The sequence below is a fragment of the Artemia sp. Qi Xiang Cuo genome, chromosome 2 (assembly GCF_049724085.1).
Source record: "Artemia sp. Qi Xiang Cuo chromosome 2, ASM4972408v1, whole genome shotgun sequence".
Lineage (NCBI taxonomy): Eukaryota > Metazoa > Arthropoda > Branchiopoda > Anostraca > Artemiidae > Artemia > Artemia sp. Qi Xiang Cuo.
The window spans coordinates 62,209,706-62,227,632 of NC_142795.1; the positions used below are offsets into that span (position 1 = coordinate 62,209,706).

Sequence of the window (17,927 nt, forward strand, 5' to 3'; positions counted from 1 at the left end):
TGTCTCAGACTAGTGATAGTGTTGTTCTGTGCTACGAATTGCTTGAGAAAAACCCAAATGAATTAGTTGAAAATAAAGTTTTACCAAGAAATGTCTGAAAAGTATTTTTTTGTTTTTGGGGATTGGGGCCATGACAGAGTGGATGTCTTAGACCAGTTATAGTGCTGTACTCTGGCATGAATTGCTTTCGAAAACCCGGATGAATTAGTTGAAAATAAAGTTTTAACAAGAAATGTCTGAAAAGTATTTTTGGGGGGGATGGGGCGATGACAGAGTGGATGTCTTAGACTAATTATAGTGCTGTACTCTGGCATGAATTGCTGTCGAAAACCCGGATGAATTAGTTGAAAATAAAGTTTTAACAAGAAATGTCTGACAAGTATTTTTTTGGGGGATGGAGCGATGACAGATTGGATGTCTCAGACTAGTGATAGTGCTGTACTGTGGTACGAATTGCTTGAGAAAAACCCAAATGAATTAGTTGAAAATAAAGTTTTAACAAGAAATGTCTTAAAAGTATTTTTTTTATTTGGGGGATGGAACGATGACAGATTGGATGTCTCAGACTAGTGATAGTGCTGTACTGTGGTACGAATCGCTTGTGAAAAACCCAAATGAATTATTTGAAAATAATGTTTTAACAATAAATGTCTGAAAAGTTTTTTTTTGGGGGTTGGGGGCGATGACAGAGTGGATGTCTTAGACTAGTTATAGTGCTGTACTCTGGCATGAATTGCTTTCGAAAACCCGGATGAATTAGTTGAAAATAAAGTTTTAACAAGAAATGTCTGAAAAATATTTTTTTTTTGGGGGGGGGGGTGATGACAGAGGATGTCTTAGAGTAGTTATAGTGCTGTACTGTGGTACGAATTGCTTGTGAAAAACCCAAATGAATTAGTTGAAAATAAAGTTTTAACAAGAAATGTCTGAAAAATATTTTTTTTTGGGGGGGGGGGGTGGGGGCGATGACAGAGTGGATGTCTTAGACTAGTTATAGTGCTCTACTGTGGTACGAATTGCTTGTGAAAAACCCAAATGAATTAGTTGAAAATAAAGTTTTAACAAGAAATGTCTGAAAAGTATTTTTTGGGGGGGGGGGGGCGATGACAGAGTGGATGTCATAGACTGGTTATCGTGCTGTACTCTGGCATGAATTGCTTTCGAAAATCCGGATGAATTAGTTGAAAATAAAGTTTTAACAAGAAATGTCTGAAAAGTATTTTTTGGGGGGATGGAGCGATGACAGATTGGATGTCTAAGACTAGTGATAGTGCTGTACTATGGTACGAATTGCTTGTGAAAAACCCAAATGAATTAGTTGAAAATAAAGTTTTAACAAGAAATGTCTTAAAAGTATTTTTTTTTTGGGGGGGGGGGGGGGGGGCGATGAAAGAGTGGAGGTCTTAGACTAGTTATAGTGCTGTACTCTGGCATGAGTTGCTTTCGAAAACCCGGATGAATTAGTTGAAAATAAAGTTTTAACAAGAAATGTCTGAAAAGTATTTTTTTGGGGGGTGGGGGCGTTGACAGAGTGGATGTCTTAGACTAGTTATAGTGCTGTACTGTGGTACGAATTGCTTGTGAAAAACCCGGATGAATTAGTTGAAAATAAAGTTTTAACAAGAAATGTCTGAAAAGTATTTTTTGGGGGGATGGGGCGATGACAGAGTGGATGTCTTAGACTAGTGATAGTGCTGTACTGTGGTAGGAATTGCTTGTGAAAAACCCAAATGAATTAGTTGAAAATAAAGTTTTAACAAGAAATGTCTGAAAAGTATTTTTTGGGGGGGGGCGATGACAGAGTGGATGTCCTAGACTAGTTATAGTGCTGTACTCTGGCATGAATTGCTTTCGAACACCCGGATGAATGAGTTGAAAATAAAGATTTAACAAGAAATGTCTGAAACGTATTTTTTGGGGGGGAATCTGAGCTAATTAGGGTTTTTGACCGTAAACTCTAGTTTTTTGCAAGAAAATTATGGGAAATACAATTCTCTGGTTCAAATGTGAAACTTAAGTCCATTTTAGGATCGAAAAAATAAACTATTTCTGTAAAACCTGAGCTAATAAGGGTTTTTGACCGTAAACTCTAGTTTTTTGCAAGAAAATTCTGGAAAATACAATTCTCTGGTTCAAATGTGAAACTTAAGTCCATTTTTGGATCGAAAAAATAAACTATTTCCGTAAAATCTGAGCTAATAAGGGTTTTTGACCGTAAACTATAATTTTTTATAAGAAAATTATGGAAAATACAATTCTCTGGTTTATAGGTGAAACTTAAGTCCATTTTAGGATCGAAAAATAAAACTATTTCTGTAAAATCTGAGCTAGTAAGGGTTTTTGACTGTAAGCTCTAGTTTGTTGTAAGAAAATTATGGAAAATACAATTCTCTGGTTCAAATGTGAAACTTAAGTCCTTTTTAGGATCGAAAAATAAAACAATTTCTGTAAAATCTGAACTAATAATTCAATTTTTTTCCATAAAAACAAACTATTTTTTTTAAACTTCGAAATTTTTCAACTTTATTTACTTTTTTTCTTTTTGTATGTATCTTAAAATGTCAAAATATGCTTACGGTTCTAACAATTGTGTTCTATGATTGGTCAGAGACACGATGTTGCTTTCCCACTAGTATTCTATGACCGGTTATCGACACTACCTAGTCTATTGCATGTATTAAATCAGTATTTTTTACGCAGTGGAACGATAAACACATAAGTCATATATTAAAAAAAAGTGAAGATGGAACATTTTAATAGAGTGTGTTCACATAACAAGGTTATTGTAGCAGTGAATGCCGACAAGGAGAAGTATTTAAACTATGAAACAAGTACAAGTGGTAGCCCTATTGGAAATGTATGCATGCATTGTCATGACAGTAAGGAATTAAATTTCTTTGGAATATCGAAAAAATTCAACTCTTATGATGATGGTTATGCGAGATTGAGATCTCCAGAGATGATTGCACTCAAAGAGAATGCTAACATAAAAATAATTGTTGATGATAGAGGACAACTCCTTGCTACTGTTGCAGGTAACACATTACCTACGGTTACATCCAATCATCAGCATTCGAGTATTAGCATTCAGTGGAAGGCTAATAAAAGAAAGGCATACTCTGCTACTAATATCGTAAACCATATCTTGTTTACGTGCCGGAACTGTTACCTGTGTAAAAATAATGTATTAATAGACAATCATTATGAAAAAAATTGCAAGTAAGTAGGAAGTAGGTAAGTAAGTAAGTAAGTCACAAACTCTTTCTTGAATTCATCTCTTGGATACACAATACAGAAATTTTATTATAGGAAATTATGAAAAAAAATTGAAGAAACTATTAGCATTCATTATCGATTGAAGTTGTTTCCTAGACAGACAATACAGCAATTTCACAAAATCTAAGTATAAGAGTGATTAAATTCTATATCAACATGCTTTTCTCGCATACATAGGAAAAAGTTGACTATTTGATTTTGATGTTGGATAAAAATCCATCCATTCTTATAGAAACTGCAATAGTTTCACGGAAAACATCTTCTGATTTAATACATGCAATAAACTGGCTAGTCTCGATAACCGGACAATTTTTTTTCTCTTTTTTATCACAAACAATTTTCAATGTCTCCAAGGCAGAGCAATTTCTTCATAAATTCCACTATTTAATGCCCCTTCCGGCGCGGGGCCGGACAGTTTAAGTTAAGAGGTGAAATCAAGATCAGAGGAATTTTTTAGATTTTTTATTGGTTAGAGATGCAACAATGGTACATTTTTTTTAATAGAATGAAAAAGAATGACTATTTAATGCCTCGCTGTTTAAGTTAGGAGGTGAAATCAAGACCAGAGGAATTTTTGAGATTTTTCATTGGTCTCCGGCGCGCCGGAGACAATTCCCTTGGTTTTTTTACTTTGTGGGAAAAATGGCAGAAAATACCACTCTGATGTAGTTTTTAAAAATTGTGTATGGAGGAGGGAGCTAAAAGCCTCTCATTTCGGGCTTAGACAATAGACATTCGATTGGCTATCTTGGAATTTCCATTCTCTTGGTTTTGTTAATTAGTGGCAAAAATGGCAGAAAATACCACTCTGGTGTAGTTTTCCAAAGATGTGTATTGAGGGAGGGAGCTAACAGCCTCTTATTTCGGGATTATTCACCTCTTGGATACACAATACAGAAATTTAATTCAAGAAATTATGAAAAAAATTAGACGGGGTTACGTGCGTGCACGTAACCCTGTCTAATTTTTTTTTCATAATTTCCTGAATTAAATTTCTGTATTGTGTATCCAAGAGGTGAATAATTCTGAAATAAGAGGCTGTTAGCACCCTCCCTCAATACACATCTTTTGAAAAACTACACCAGAGTGGTATTTTCTGCCATTTTTGCCACTAAGTAACAAAACCAAGAGAATGGAAATTCCAAGATAGCAATCGAATGTCTATGGTCTAAGCCCGAAATGAGAGGCTTTTAGCTCCCTCCTCCATACACAATTTTTAAAAACTACATCAGAGTGGTATTTTCTGCCATTTTTCCCACTAAGTAACAAAACCAAGGGAATTGTCTCCGGCACGCCGGAGACCAATGAAAAATCTCAAAAATTCCTCTGGTCTTGATTTCACCTCCTAACTTAAACAGCGAGGCATTCAATAGTCGTTCTTTTTCATTCTATTAAAAAAAATGTACCATTGTTGCATCTCTAACCAATGAAAAATCTCAAAAATTTCTCTGATCTTGATTTCACCTCTTAACTTAAACTGCCCGGCCCCGCGCCGGAGGGGGGCATTAAATAGTGGAATTTATGAAGAAATTGCTCTGCCTTGGAGACATTGAAAATTGTTTGTGATAAAAAAGAGAAAAAAAGGAATTGTCCGGTTATCTAGACTAGCAAGTTTATTGCATGTATTAAATCAGAAGATGTTTTCCGTGAAACTATTGCAGTTTCTATAAGAATGGATGGATTTTTATCCAACATCAAAATCAAATAGTCAACTTTTTCCTATGTATGCGAGAAAAGCATGTTGATGTAGAATTTAATCACTCTTATACTTAGATTTTGTGAAATTGCTGTATTGTCTGTCTAGGAAACAACTTCAATCGATAATGAATGCTAATAGAGAGTTTCTTCAAATTTTTTTTCATAATTTTCTATAATAAAATTTCTGTATTGTGTATCCAAGAGATGAATTCAAGAAAGAGTTTGTTACTTACCTACTTACTTACCTACTTCCTACTTACTTGCCATTTTTTCATAATGATTGTCTATTAACACATTATTTTTACACAGGTAACAGTTTCGGCACGTAAAAAAGATATGGTTTACGATATTAGTAGCAGAGTATGCCTTTCTTTTATTAGCCTTCCGCTGAATGCTAATACCCGAATGCTGATGATTGGATGTAACCGTAGGTAATGTGTTACCTGCAACAGTAGCAAGCAGTTGTCCTCTATCATCAACAATTATTTTATGTTAGCATTCTCTTTGAGTGCAATCATCTCTGGGGATCTCAATCTCGCATAACCATCATCATAAGAGTTGAATTTTTTCGGTATTCCAAAGAAATTTAATTCCTTACTGTCATGACAATGCATGCATACATTTCCAATAGTGCTACCACTTGTACCTGCTTCATAGTTTAAACACTTCTCCTTGTCGGCATTCACTGCTACAATAACCTTGTTATTTGAACACACTCTATTAAAATGTTCCATCTTCACTTTTTTTTAAGATATGACTTATGTGTTTATCGTTCCACTGCGTAAAAAATACTGATTTAATACATGAAGTAGACTAGGTAGTGTCGATAACCGGTCATAAAATGCCAGTGGGAAAGCCACATCATGTCTCTGACCAGTCATAGAGCACAATTGTTAGAACTGTAAGCATATTTTGACATTTTAATATACGTAAAAAAAGAAAAAGAAAATAAAGCTGAAAAATTTCGAAGTTTAAAAAAAATAGTTTGTTTTTATGAAAAAAAAATATTGAATTATTAGTTCCAATTTTACAGAAATAGTTTTTATTTTTCGATCCTAAAAAGGACTTAAGTTTCACATTTGAACCAGAGAATTTTATTTTCCATAATTTTCTTACAACAAACTAGAGCTTACAGTCTTAAACCCTTATTAGCTCAGATTTTCCAGAAATAGTTTTATTATTCGATCCTAAAATGGACTTAAGTTTCACCTATGCACCAGAGAATTGTATTTTTCATAATTTTCTTACAATAAATTAGATTTTACTGTCAAAAACACTTATTACCTCATATTTTACTGAAATAGTTTTTTTTAGATCCAAAAATGGCCTTAAGTTTCTCATTTGAACGAGAGAATTGTATTTTCCATAATTTTCTTGCAAAAAACTAGAGTTTACGGTCAAAAACCCTTATTAGCTCAGATTTTACAGAAATAGTTTATTTTTTCGATCCTAAAAAGGACTTAAGTTTCACATTTGAACCAGAGAATTGTATTTTCCATAATTTTCTTGCAAAAAACTAGAGTTTACGGTCAAAAACCCTAATTAGCTCAGATTCCCCCCAAAAAATACTTTTCAGACATTTCTTGTTAAAACTTTATTTTCAACTAATTCATCCGGGTTTTCGAAAGCAATTCATGCCAGAGTACAGCACTATAACTAGTCTAAGACATCCACTCTGTCATCGCCCCTACCCCCCCCCCCCCAAAAAAAATACTTTTCAGACATTTCTTGTTAAAGCTTTATTTTCAACTAATTCATTTGGGTTTTTTCACAAGCAATTCGTACCACAGTACAACATTATAACTAGTCTAAGCCATCCACTCTGTCATCGCCCCCACCACCAAAAAAAATAACTTTTCAGACATTTCTTGTTAAAACTTAATTTTCAACTAATTCATCCGGGTTTTCGAAAGCAATTCATGCCAGAGTACAGCACTATAACCAGTCTAAGACATCCACTCTGTCATCGTCCCCATCCCCAAAAGAAAAATACTTTTCAGACATTTCTTGTTAAATCATTATTTTCAACAAATTCATTTGGGTTTTTTCACAAGCAATTCGTACCACAGTACAGCACTATCACTATTCTGAGACATTCAATCTGTCATCGCTCCATCCCCCAAAAAAAATACTATTCAGACATTTCTTGTTAAAACTGTATTTTCAACTAATTCATTTGGGTTTTTCACAAGCAATTCGTACCACAGTACAGCACTATCACTAGTCTGAGACATCCAATCTGTCATCGCCCAATCCCCCAAAAAAATACTTTTCTGACATTTCATGTTAAAACTTTATTTTCAACTAATTCATCCGGGTTTTCGAAAGCAATTCATGCCAGAGTACAGCACTATAACTAGTCTAAGACATCCACTCTGTCATCGCCCCCGCCCCCCAAAAACAAATTTCTTGTTAAAAATTTATTTTCAACTAATTCATCCGGGTTTTCGAAAGCAATTCATGCCAGAGTACAGCACTATTACTAGTCTGAGACATCCAATCTGTCATCGCCCCATCCCCCAAAAAATGCTTTTCAGACATTTCTTGTTAAAACTTTATTTTCAACTAATTCATTCGGGTTTTCGAAAGTAATTCATGCCAGAGTACAGCACTATAACTAGTCTAAGACATCCACTCTGTCATGGCCCCCACCCCCAAAAAAACACTTTTCAGACATTTCTTGTTAAAACTTTATTTTCAACTAATTCATCCGGGTTTTCGAAAGCAATTCATGCCAGAGTACAGCACAATAACTAGTCTAAGACATCCACTTTGTCATCGCCCCCACCCCCCGAAAAAAATACTTTTCAGACATTTCTTGTTAAAACTTTATTTTCAACTAATTCATTTGGGTTTTTCACAAGAAATTCGTACCACAGTATAGCACTATAACTAGTCTAAGACATCCACTCTGTCATCGTCCCCCCCCCAAAAAAAAATACTTTTCAGGCATTTCTTGTTAAAACTTTATTTTCAACTAATTCATTTGGGTTTTTCACAAGCAATTCGTACCACAGTACAGCACTATAACTAGTCTAAGACATCCACTCTGTCATCGCCCCATCCCCCCCCCCAAAAAAAATACTTTTCAGACATTTCTTGTTAAAACTTTATTTTCAACTAATTCATCCGGGTTTTCGAAAGCAATTCATGCCAGAGTACACCACTATCACTAGTCTTAGACATCCTCTCTGTCATCGCCCCCACCGCCCAAAAAATACTTTTTAGACATTTCTTGTTAAAACTTTATTTTCAACCAATTCATTTGGGTTTTTTCAAAAGCAATTCGTACCACAGTACAGCACTATCACTAGTCTGAGACATTCAAACTGTCATCGCTCCATCCCCCAAAAAAATACCTTTCAGACATTTCTTGTTAAAACTTTATTTTCAACTAATTCATTTGGGTTTTTTCTCAAGCAATTCGTACCACAGTACAGCACTATCACTAGTCTGAGACATCCAATCTGTCATCGCCTCCACCCCCCAAAAATACTTTTCAGACATTTCTTGTTAAAACTTTATTTTCAACTAATTCATTCGGGTTTTCGAAAGCAATTCATGCCAAAGTACAGCACTATAACTAGTCTAAGACATCCACTCTGTCATCGCCCCCACCCCCCAAAAACAAAAAAAAATACTTTTCAGACATTTCTTGTTAAAACTTTATTTTCAACTAATTCATTTGGGTTTTTCACAAGCAATTCGTACCACAGTACAGCCCTATCACTAGTCTGAGACATCCAATCTGTCATCGCTCCATCCCCCCAAAAATACTTCTCAGACATTTCTTGTTAAAACTTTATTTTCAACTATTTCATTTGGGTTTTTCTCAAGCAATTCGTACCACAGTACAGCACTATCACTAGTCTGAGACATCCAATCTGTAATCGCTCCACCCCCCAAAAAAATACTTTTCAGACATTTCTCGTTAAAACTTTATTTTCAACTAATTCATCCGGGTTTTCGAAAGCAATTCATGCCAGAGTGCAGCACTATAACTAGTCTAAGACATCCACTCTGTCATCGCCCCCACCCCCCAAAAAATACTTTTCAGACATTTCTTGTTAAAACTTTATTTTCAACTAATTCATTTGGGTTTTTCACAAGCAATTCGTACCACAGTACAGCACTATAACTAGTCTAAGACATCCACTCTGTCATCGCCCCATCCCCCCAAAAAATACTTTTCAGACATTTCTTGTTAAAACTTTATTATCAACTACTTCATTTGGGTTTTTAACAAGCAATTCGTACCACAGTACAGCACTATAACTAGTCTAAGACATCCACTCTGTCATCGCCCCCACCTCCCAAAAAAATACTTTTCAGACATTTCCTGTTAAAACTTTATTTTAAACTAATTAATTTGGGTTTTTCACAATCAATTCGTACCACAGTACAGCACTATCACTAGTCTAGATACATGAACTACTTATTTAACAAAAAAAATTCGTTTTACTTCTTCGTATAGTATAACGTTAAACTATTTTAAATTGACAGCACTGTCCAAACATCACTTGTGTATTATATAGCACACAATCCTCCCATCTCCCCCAAAACACTTTTCAGCCATTTCTTGTTTAAAAATTTTATTTCAAGTCAATCACACGGGTTTTTCGCTAGCAAGTCGGCTCTGAAGCATTCGCAAATGCTAAACTCTTTTTTTCCACCTTAATAGGATCAAATTTGCAAATGCTAAACCCTTTTTTGCAAATGTCAATCAAAGAATTCTGATTGTAGCGTCCAATTTTTTAAATAACAAAGCCTACACACATGTACACACTGTGCTTTCAAAACCCATCTGATTGAAAACATGAAAAGTGCCAAGGAACGTAATCTCCTCAAAACTTAATTTTTTTGGCAATTTGCACATCAAACAAAAAAATATCCACGTGAAGTTACGACGCACATTCTTATGAAATTTCTTGTGCAATTCTTATCAATAACAAAAACCTTTGCCAGCTTTTTAAAATGTTCACGTGTAAGTGTAATGACACACGCGTGGCTTTTCCTTGCGCAATTCAATGTAGGTTTTCATGTAGGTTTAGAATCAGCATCTAGGTTATGAATGTAGGTTTTCAATCAATAGCAATTCCATGTATTTTTTCATGTAGGTTTAGAATCAGCACCTAGGTTATGAATGTAGGTTTTCAATCAATAGCAATTCCATGTATTTTTTCATGTAGGTTCTGCGGCTTTATATAACTTACTACTCAAAACATGCTGGGTTTAACCATGCGATAGAGGTTTTTCTAAAGATTGGGTCTTTCAATAAGTTCTAATGAGATGTGTTGTCAAAAGCTTCCTTAAATCAGTATTATTATTAAATTATTATTATTTAATTTTAGTGTTATATTTACTATTATTATATCCATTATTATATTTTATTACTATTATTATTAAATCAACATTGAATTCACCCATCATTAAGAAAGAATCGTTAATGCTCACTGCAACATGTCTTCCAAATAATTTTTGAATTCCGCCTGGCATAAATGATGAACTACGGTAAAAAAAAAAAAAAAAAAAAAAAAAAAAAAAAAAAAAAAAAAAAAACAATAAGTTACGTTGATTTTAGTTATAACAGAGAGATAATTATGTTTCATTCGCTGGTTTCCTTCTAATTAGTTACCGTCGGTGCAGATTATTATGCTCTGGTTGTATTTAAAAAAAATGGCCTGTTTTGTCCTTCTTGTTATGAAAAATATACGAAGTTATAAAAAAATTTACGGCGTTACTTTATTATTATAATTTATAATTATTATTACATTAATATTGAATTCATCATTATTCATCATAATTCATTATTGAATTCCATCATTAAGAAAGAATCGTTAATGCTCGCTACAACATATCCTCCAAATAATTTTTGAATTCTGCCTGGCTAAATAATGAACTACGGTAAAAAAAAAAAAAAAAAAAAAAAAAAAAAAAAAACAGTAATTTACGTTGAATTTTAGTAATAACAAAGAGATGATTATGTTTCATTCACTTGTTTCTTTCTAATTAGTTACCGTCCGTGTAGATTATTATGTTGTGGTTGTATTCAAGAAAAATGGCCTGTTATGTCCCTTTTGTTGTAGAAAAGATGTTTCCCCCAGTAACAGAAGAAAATTCCTACTGCAGCAAGAGTAGAACATGGCAGAAAAAAATATAATAAAAGATGTTGTTTTGTCAAAAAAAAAGCGGATAAAACATTTCAGTTTTTATCGTTAAAAAAGCTAATAAAGGTGTCGTTTTATTAAAATTAAAAAGACAAAAAAAAAGAACAAGGCTCGTTTCATACCTCAGACCTTAGATTACCCAAGGGTAAAATAGCACACAGGGCGTTCACAAAGCTTCACCGGATTTATCGAAACTCAGCTGCAGCCGTGGCAACCTCCCACAAAAGAATAGTAAAATAATATTAAAATTGCCAAATAATATGTTATTATATGGCAACTAGACAAAAAGGCCCATTCGTGACTAGTAGAAAGTCAGCTGCGTTGACTTCTTTCCTCTCCCTCCACTCGCTCGGCCTTTGGCCTTCACATATGGCTCAGATCGGAAATTAAATAAAAAGAAACAAGTTTTTTCAACAAAGTAAGCAGGTAAAGTCTTAAAGCTCTTTAAAAATACTTCTCATTCCAATTCGACGATCCTTGTGTCGACGATCCTTGTGTTTGAGTTGTCTTTCCTAAAGAATCGGAGGAAAAAGCCAAACTTTAGCGTAAACAGCGAGGGTTGAGGAAGGGGCAGCCCTGGTCATATACAAAATCTGTTCGTTTTAAGTTACGATGCTGCTCCTTACTTTCAGTTGGAAAAACTTGTTGTTTTTTTATTTAGTTTCTGACTGTTTTTCCAATCATAGCAGAACCCCCCCCCCCCGTGTAATGTTTCTTCTGGATAATTTCCCCGAAAACTCTCCTCCCCAGGGAAAATTCTCCCTGTGGGAAATTCCTCCCCCCCCTCCCGGCAGACAATTACCTTGAAAAATTTCCGTAAATTTTCCAATAACGCATACCATAAGGGAAAAATAGGAGCAAATTGCGTAACGTACAACCCTTTTCTCAGGGACTATGGAGGGTCATGTCATCATCAAAAGCATAGCTATTGGATCTTTCAGCTATGCTGAACTAAATGGTTATCTTCAAATTTTGATCGTATGCATTTCTGGAACAAATGGGCGTGGGAGGGGGGGGGGAATAGGTGCCCTCCAATCTTTTTAGACACTTACAAAGGGCACTAGAACTTCTTACTTCTGTTTGGACGAGATCTCTCTGGAACTTTTAGTACGATTGGTTTGATATGATCATGCCTGGAATAAAAAAAAAATATATAAATAAACACACATCCGTGATTTTTTCTGCTTAAAAATACAAAATCCCCCATTTTTGTTGATAGGAGTTTGTGTCCTCTACATTAGGGCTATCTGATATGCTGAATATGATGATGTTATTTTCGTTAAGATCACTCGACTTTTTGCGGGCGTTTCCCCCCTTCTCGAAAGTCAGGCAAATTTTCTAATTTTCGTAGCTTTTGATGAGTAACATTAAAGTTAATGAACTTTATATATTTGGAATTAGCATAAAAAGCCAATTGTTTTTACGTATCTATTGCTATCAAAATTCAGTGTTTTGGAGTTTTGGTTACTATTGTGCCGAGTCGCTCCTTGGTTACAGTTCACTACCACGAACTGTTTGAAAATTGAAAATTGAAAAAAAAAGAAAAAAAATCATAGGGCTTCCTCCGTTTGACAATCTAGAATCTAAATTTTAGCTATCTGAACAATATCATATGAAAAATTTTGAATTTATACAGTTAATCTCTTGTGTTTTTAAAGGTTACTGAGCATGGCACAGAAGCAGCGAGCAGTGGCGTCTACCGCATGCAATGAGAGGAGCTCACGCTCGCACTCAATATTCCAATTGAAGATTGTTGGTGACAACTCAGCTACAAGCGAAAAAACTCAAGGCGTTCTTAGTTTAGTTGATTTAGCAGGCTCTGAGAGGCTCAAAGAAAGCCTGAGTTCTGGAGATAGACTAGTAGAAACGCAGAATATCAACAAATCCTTGGCTCAACTTGGAAACGTTATTGCTGCTGTTGCAGGAAAGGTATTACATCTTAATTAGTTTATTCTCTATTTATCTTGTCCCAACTGGGAAGCGTTATTGATGTTACAGCAGTAAGTTCAATATGTTTCTGTTTTTTTATTTATTTTATTTTTTTACCTTTCTTTATTATATTTTCTAAAATTTGGGAAAGTCATGGACAACTGTAATATCAAAAGGAATGGTAAATGCAATTAAAAAAAATTTGCATGTGTGCGTTTATTGATCATGTTTTCTGTTTACATGTAATTAATCTGTAATTTTAGTTTTGAAAAAAAATGTCTGTAACTCTCTTTTGAGGGAAAGATGATTTGAGGTTTTCTGGATCTTCAATAGCTGTGAGCCTAATTGAAATGGTTTTAATGAGGTTTTGTGAGGTTCTGTGAGCACATGGTAGTTAAAGATATCCTTGTGTCAATTGATTTCAATGAAATAGGCCGTTGTTCTTCTTCATTTTCTTCTTCCTCATTCAGAGAAGCAATATCCAGCAATTCAGCATCAGTAGGGTATCGTGGACATCAATGTTATCGTAAACTTAAACATCATCTTCTAGTGCCAGCTACTCAGCGCTTGAGGATAGGTTGAGGTCCTAAGGTAGAACTCTTGGGTAGATATCCACAACCTGTGTCAGATTTCGTTAAAATGAATAGGAAGATTAAAATTGGGTATTAAAATTGGTAAATTGGGTAAAAATCCACACCCTTTGTCACAATGCGTATGTTTTGGTGGCTCTAATAGCTATTTTAGGTCTTCACTTCCCTTAATTCAGCCTTTCTAAAAGAAAAGTTGCAAAAGAGGGTAAGATTGACATTTTTGTTAGGATTGTCAATGGTAGATATAGTAATCAAGACTGTCGAAATTGCCACCTTAACTCTTTCAAAGCTACGTAACACATTAAAGAAACAGTTTCTCCGTAGCATCGAATTCTTAAATTTTAACCAAGTATTTTTGTCTAAAGGTTGTAATGTCGAGATGAAAAATAAGTTTGGGCGTTCTAATGACGATGGTTTATTATATAAGATGCAGTTATCCAAAGATGAAAAGATTTCGCTTTTCATTTTTCAAGCCACTGTTAACTGAGATCATAAACTCATCAAACCGCTCTGTTGCCATCCATGATTTAGTTTGACCCACAAGTTGTGAGCTGCGATTTTTTTCCGTTGTAATAGCGTGGTTCAGAAGGCTTTCGTACAGTGAGTGGTATTGACTTTTGAAATGTGTCTGTGTCACAGGGAAGAAGGACATATTATATCCTTTGTCAGCTCCCCTCGGTCTGTGAACGTCGGGTTACGATCAGAAAGATATCTATATATAAGAAAAAAAACACCCCAGTTTCGCCAGTGTCGAATATATTACTTTAGGTTGTGGTCATTCAGGAAGTTGATGAGTTGATGCTTTTTCTTTCAAAATGAAACCACAACGAGAATGTTTTTACCTCTGTACTGTCGAGTCCACAAAACCACACTTTAGGTGGTAAATTAATCCTGACGCAACCATCTTCTTCCTGTACTTAACGCACTTCTGTGACAGTATCTTCGCTTGATTATCGACAATTTAGATGGGGAAATAACATGCTGTTGAGCGGTTTTTTTTGTTGTTTTTTTTTATTCTTCGTCCTTAGCAGCTTGAATCACGTACTTTTATCACATACACAAATACACATGTTCTATTTTAGCTTGTTTCAAGAATAAAGCTCTTATGATTATTTTAGAATATAAATTTTAAGTGATTGACACGGGGTCCTATTGAGCATTTTTGGTCGAAAGGGGTCTCATGAACTCCCAGACCTAGGAACTATTTCCGCCCAACTACAATCCAATCAGGAGTCTCCCATCTCCCTGGGGAGAAAGGACAAAAGCTCCCTGTAGAAATCAATCAAACGGAAAGGTATTAACTGACTTTGTCATCAATTGTGTTCAATTTTAGTCTGCAGCTCAACTTTTTTACCTGATATTTCTCTTATTTGCCGGTTGATCTTTTAAACTAACTTTTGAAGTTTATTATGTTTTTTATATGTTTCGTAGTTTTTTTTTTGTTGATTTAAATTGACATGCGTGTATTGTCATTCTCTTTTGAGTTTGTGTATTTTTTTACATCGTATTTTTACTGTTTTTGTTTTATTTCGTTGTTTTTTTGTTTTTGTTTTTTTACAAGAAATACAAGTTTTTTATCGACCTTTTTTTTTAACAAACAAAGACCCGAATTTCATTCTATTTTCGTTTTAATTTCTACCTTTCTCAGTTATTGTACATAGTTAACTCTTATGAATATTTAATATTGAAAAGTGACGTTAGATGGCCAGCTTTGTTTGTTTCTTATTTTGAAATTACGGTTCCTCATCAATGTCTTAGTACATAGGCTAAAATCGTTGCCATTAACGTATGTGGTGTTAGCAGTTTATATCCAATTAGTGGCGTAATTTGTAAAGGAGCTTAAAGTGAAGCATCGAAACCACAGCAACTGTGTACTAAATGCACATCAATAAATATCCGTTGTCAAAAGTTTGTTCTCTTTTTTTAGAAAGGTCTTTTAGTTATAAAGGGGCAAAAAAGGGTCAAATTCTTGAAAAAATAACAAGAATAAGCTTTTCAAAAAAATTCAGTTTTTAATTGAAAATAGCAGTGATGTTCAAGAAGAAGAAACAAATGAGGAAATTATTTTTTTGAAGTTTAGAAAATTCTCCCTCTCCCTCCATCTCTTTCCTTCTCTCTCTCTCTCTCTCTCTCTCTCTCTCTCTCTCTCTCTCTCTCTCTCTCTCTCTCACTCTTTCTGTCTCCCTCCCTCTCTCTCTCTCTCTCTCTCTCTCTCTCTCTCTCTCTCTCTCACTCACTCACTGTCTATCAGTCTATATGTCTCTCTCTCTCTCTCTCTCTCTCTATCTCTCTCTCTCTCTCTCTCTCTCTCTCTCTCTCTCTCTCTCTCTCTCTCTCTCTCTTTCCTTTTCTCTCTCCTTTCTGTTGAAATTATAGGTGTTTAAGCGTAACTTTTTTCTCTTGGATTTTCTACGCGATTGCAAGTATATTTTGTTTTTTCTAGCTGAGATTAAATATATTTGTTGGTATACGCTGCTTTTTTTCCTTTATAGAGTTGTTTTTTCTTTGAAGCCTCATATTCTATAAGTAACTACAATTTGTCTTGGAGTGACCCTTGTTTTTGTTAATAATACTCCTTTTATTATAGAAAGAGCATATTCCCTATCGCGATTCTAAGTTGACCCATGCACTCATGAATTCCCTTGGGGGTGGAAACTCAAAAACTCTTATGTTTGTCAACATTTCACCGTTGGAGAAGAACGGCAATGAGAGTCTGAATTCCCTGAATTTCGCTGCCAAAGTGCACAACTGTCATATTGGAGTTGCAACTTCTAAGAAAACTAAAGTTTGAAGTGCTTCTTTTAATGATGTTACTTGATTTTTGTAGTAATTTTAGTGCTAAAGTGCTAAACAGGATATACAGTTTTTATATTCATTTTACATTTGAATGTTGACATTTTAGGCATTAATATGTCAACACTGCTGCGCCACACTGAAGTCTTTTTATTCGAAACAGGTCACGAGGACGCTATTCTTGTCAAAGTAACTTTTCTTAAATATTAATAATTTTAGTTTCATCTAGATTTTTTTTTTTTTTATACACTTAGTTAGTGTTATTATGAGGATATATATTTTAACGCATTCGGTAAATGCTTGGAAGTCAAAACTGTGCTCTTTATTCCAAGATAATTTCATGTAAAAATATTTCTAGAAGCATTTTGCAGTAATCTTTCTTCTTTCCTTAACCAAATTGACACTTTCTCAGCAACAGCGTTACATTTCTTGTCGGCACGGCAATTAAGTCGATAATTACAAGACTTTTTAAAACATAATCTTTGACTGTAATTAAATGAGCCGTTTTTATATTATTCCGTATGCATAACTAGAATAGTAATGTTCTTTTGTTGTTGTTTTTCTAAGTTGTCTATGCGACTAAATTTAAACTTATCGTAGAGTAATAAACTATTTTGCTCTTCAGCTGACTCAACGCTAGAGTAATAAAAGATCTAGATCTAGATTGATCTAGTTCTAGAAAGATCTAGATTGCTTCAGACTAAAGCCTGCCGTATGATTTTTTGGTGGCGTAGCAGTGTTTTTTTTCTTTTTTTACCTTTGCTAAAAAACTTAATCTAAGAAAATTGATTGTTATTTTTGTCTGACTCATAATGATGCAATTGAATGCCATTTTTCAAATTGAAACGTTAATTTTACTTCTGTTACTTTTTAAGTTTGTATAGAAAATTGGAATTCCCCGATTTTGAAATAAGATCTTCTTTTTGTTTATTGGGGGGAGGGTAAGAAGGGACTTTTGCTATTGAATTTTACTAGCTATAAATTTTTAAGTTTTTTTTTTTTTTTTTTTTTTTTTTTTTTTTTTTTTTTTTTTTAAGGCTCAGTTACACTCCGTTCGGACCGCAGTTTTTCATTTGTTTTATCCATGCTTTTGGAGCAAGCATGATAATAAAGATGAAAATTTAATCTTTATTGTTAAAGGTGCCGGATTGATGAGACTGAACCCTAAAATACAGTTTTGACCTTACATAAATATTATTTGACATACAGTCTACTAAAACTCAAGAAAGAAATTGTACATCAACAGGGATTTTCGAAAACTTACTGTTTCCATTTAAGCAATATTGCTAACTAATTTTTAATTGCCCTAAAATGGGTATTCACAGTGAACCACCTTCGGCCAACCCATAAAACCCCTCAAGAAGCTGCACACAACCAGTGACTGCTTACCGATAACCGATGAAAGAAATACCAATTAGATAGTGTGTTGAAATAGGGCCCATCGGATTCAGGTAAATTTATCTGAATCGGATTC

General features: G+C 34.3%; 1 protein-coding gene across 1 annotated transcript in view; it reads left to right on the plus strand.

Moving 5' to 3' along the window:
- The window catches only part of LOC148955476 (kinesin-related protein 2-like), a 148,783-nt gene extending 131,384 nt beyond the window's left edge, over nt 1-17,399 (plus strand). Inside the window, exons 11-12 of the mRNA XM_089108214.1 lie at nt 12,800-13,070; nt 16,248-17,399. Of these exons, the coding sequence (XP_088964340.1) occupies nt 12,800-13,070; nt 16,248-16,451 (475 nt within the window). The 3' untranslated portion in view covers nt 16,452-17,399. The remainder of the gene's footprint in view (nt 1-12,799; nt 13,071-16,247) is intronic.
- Nucleotides 17,400-17,927: the final 528 nt, after the last annotated feature.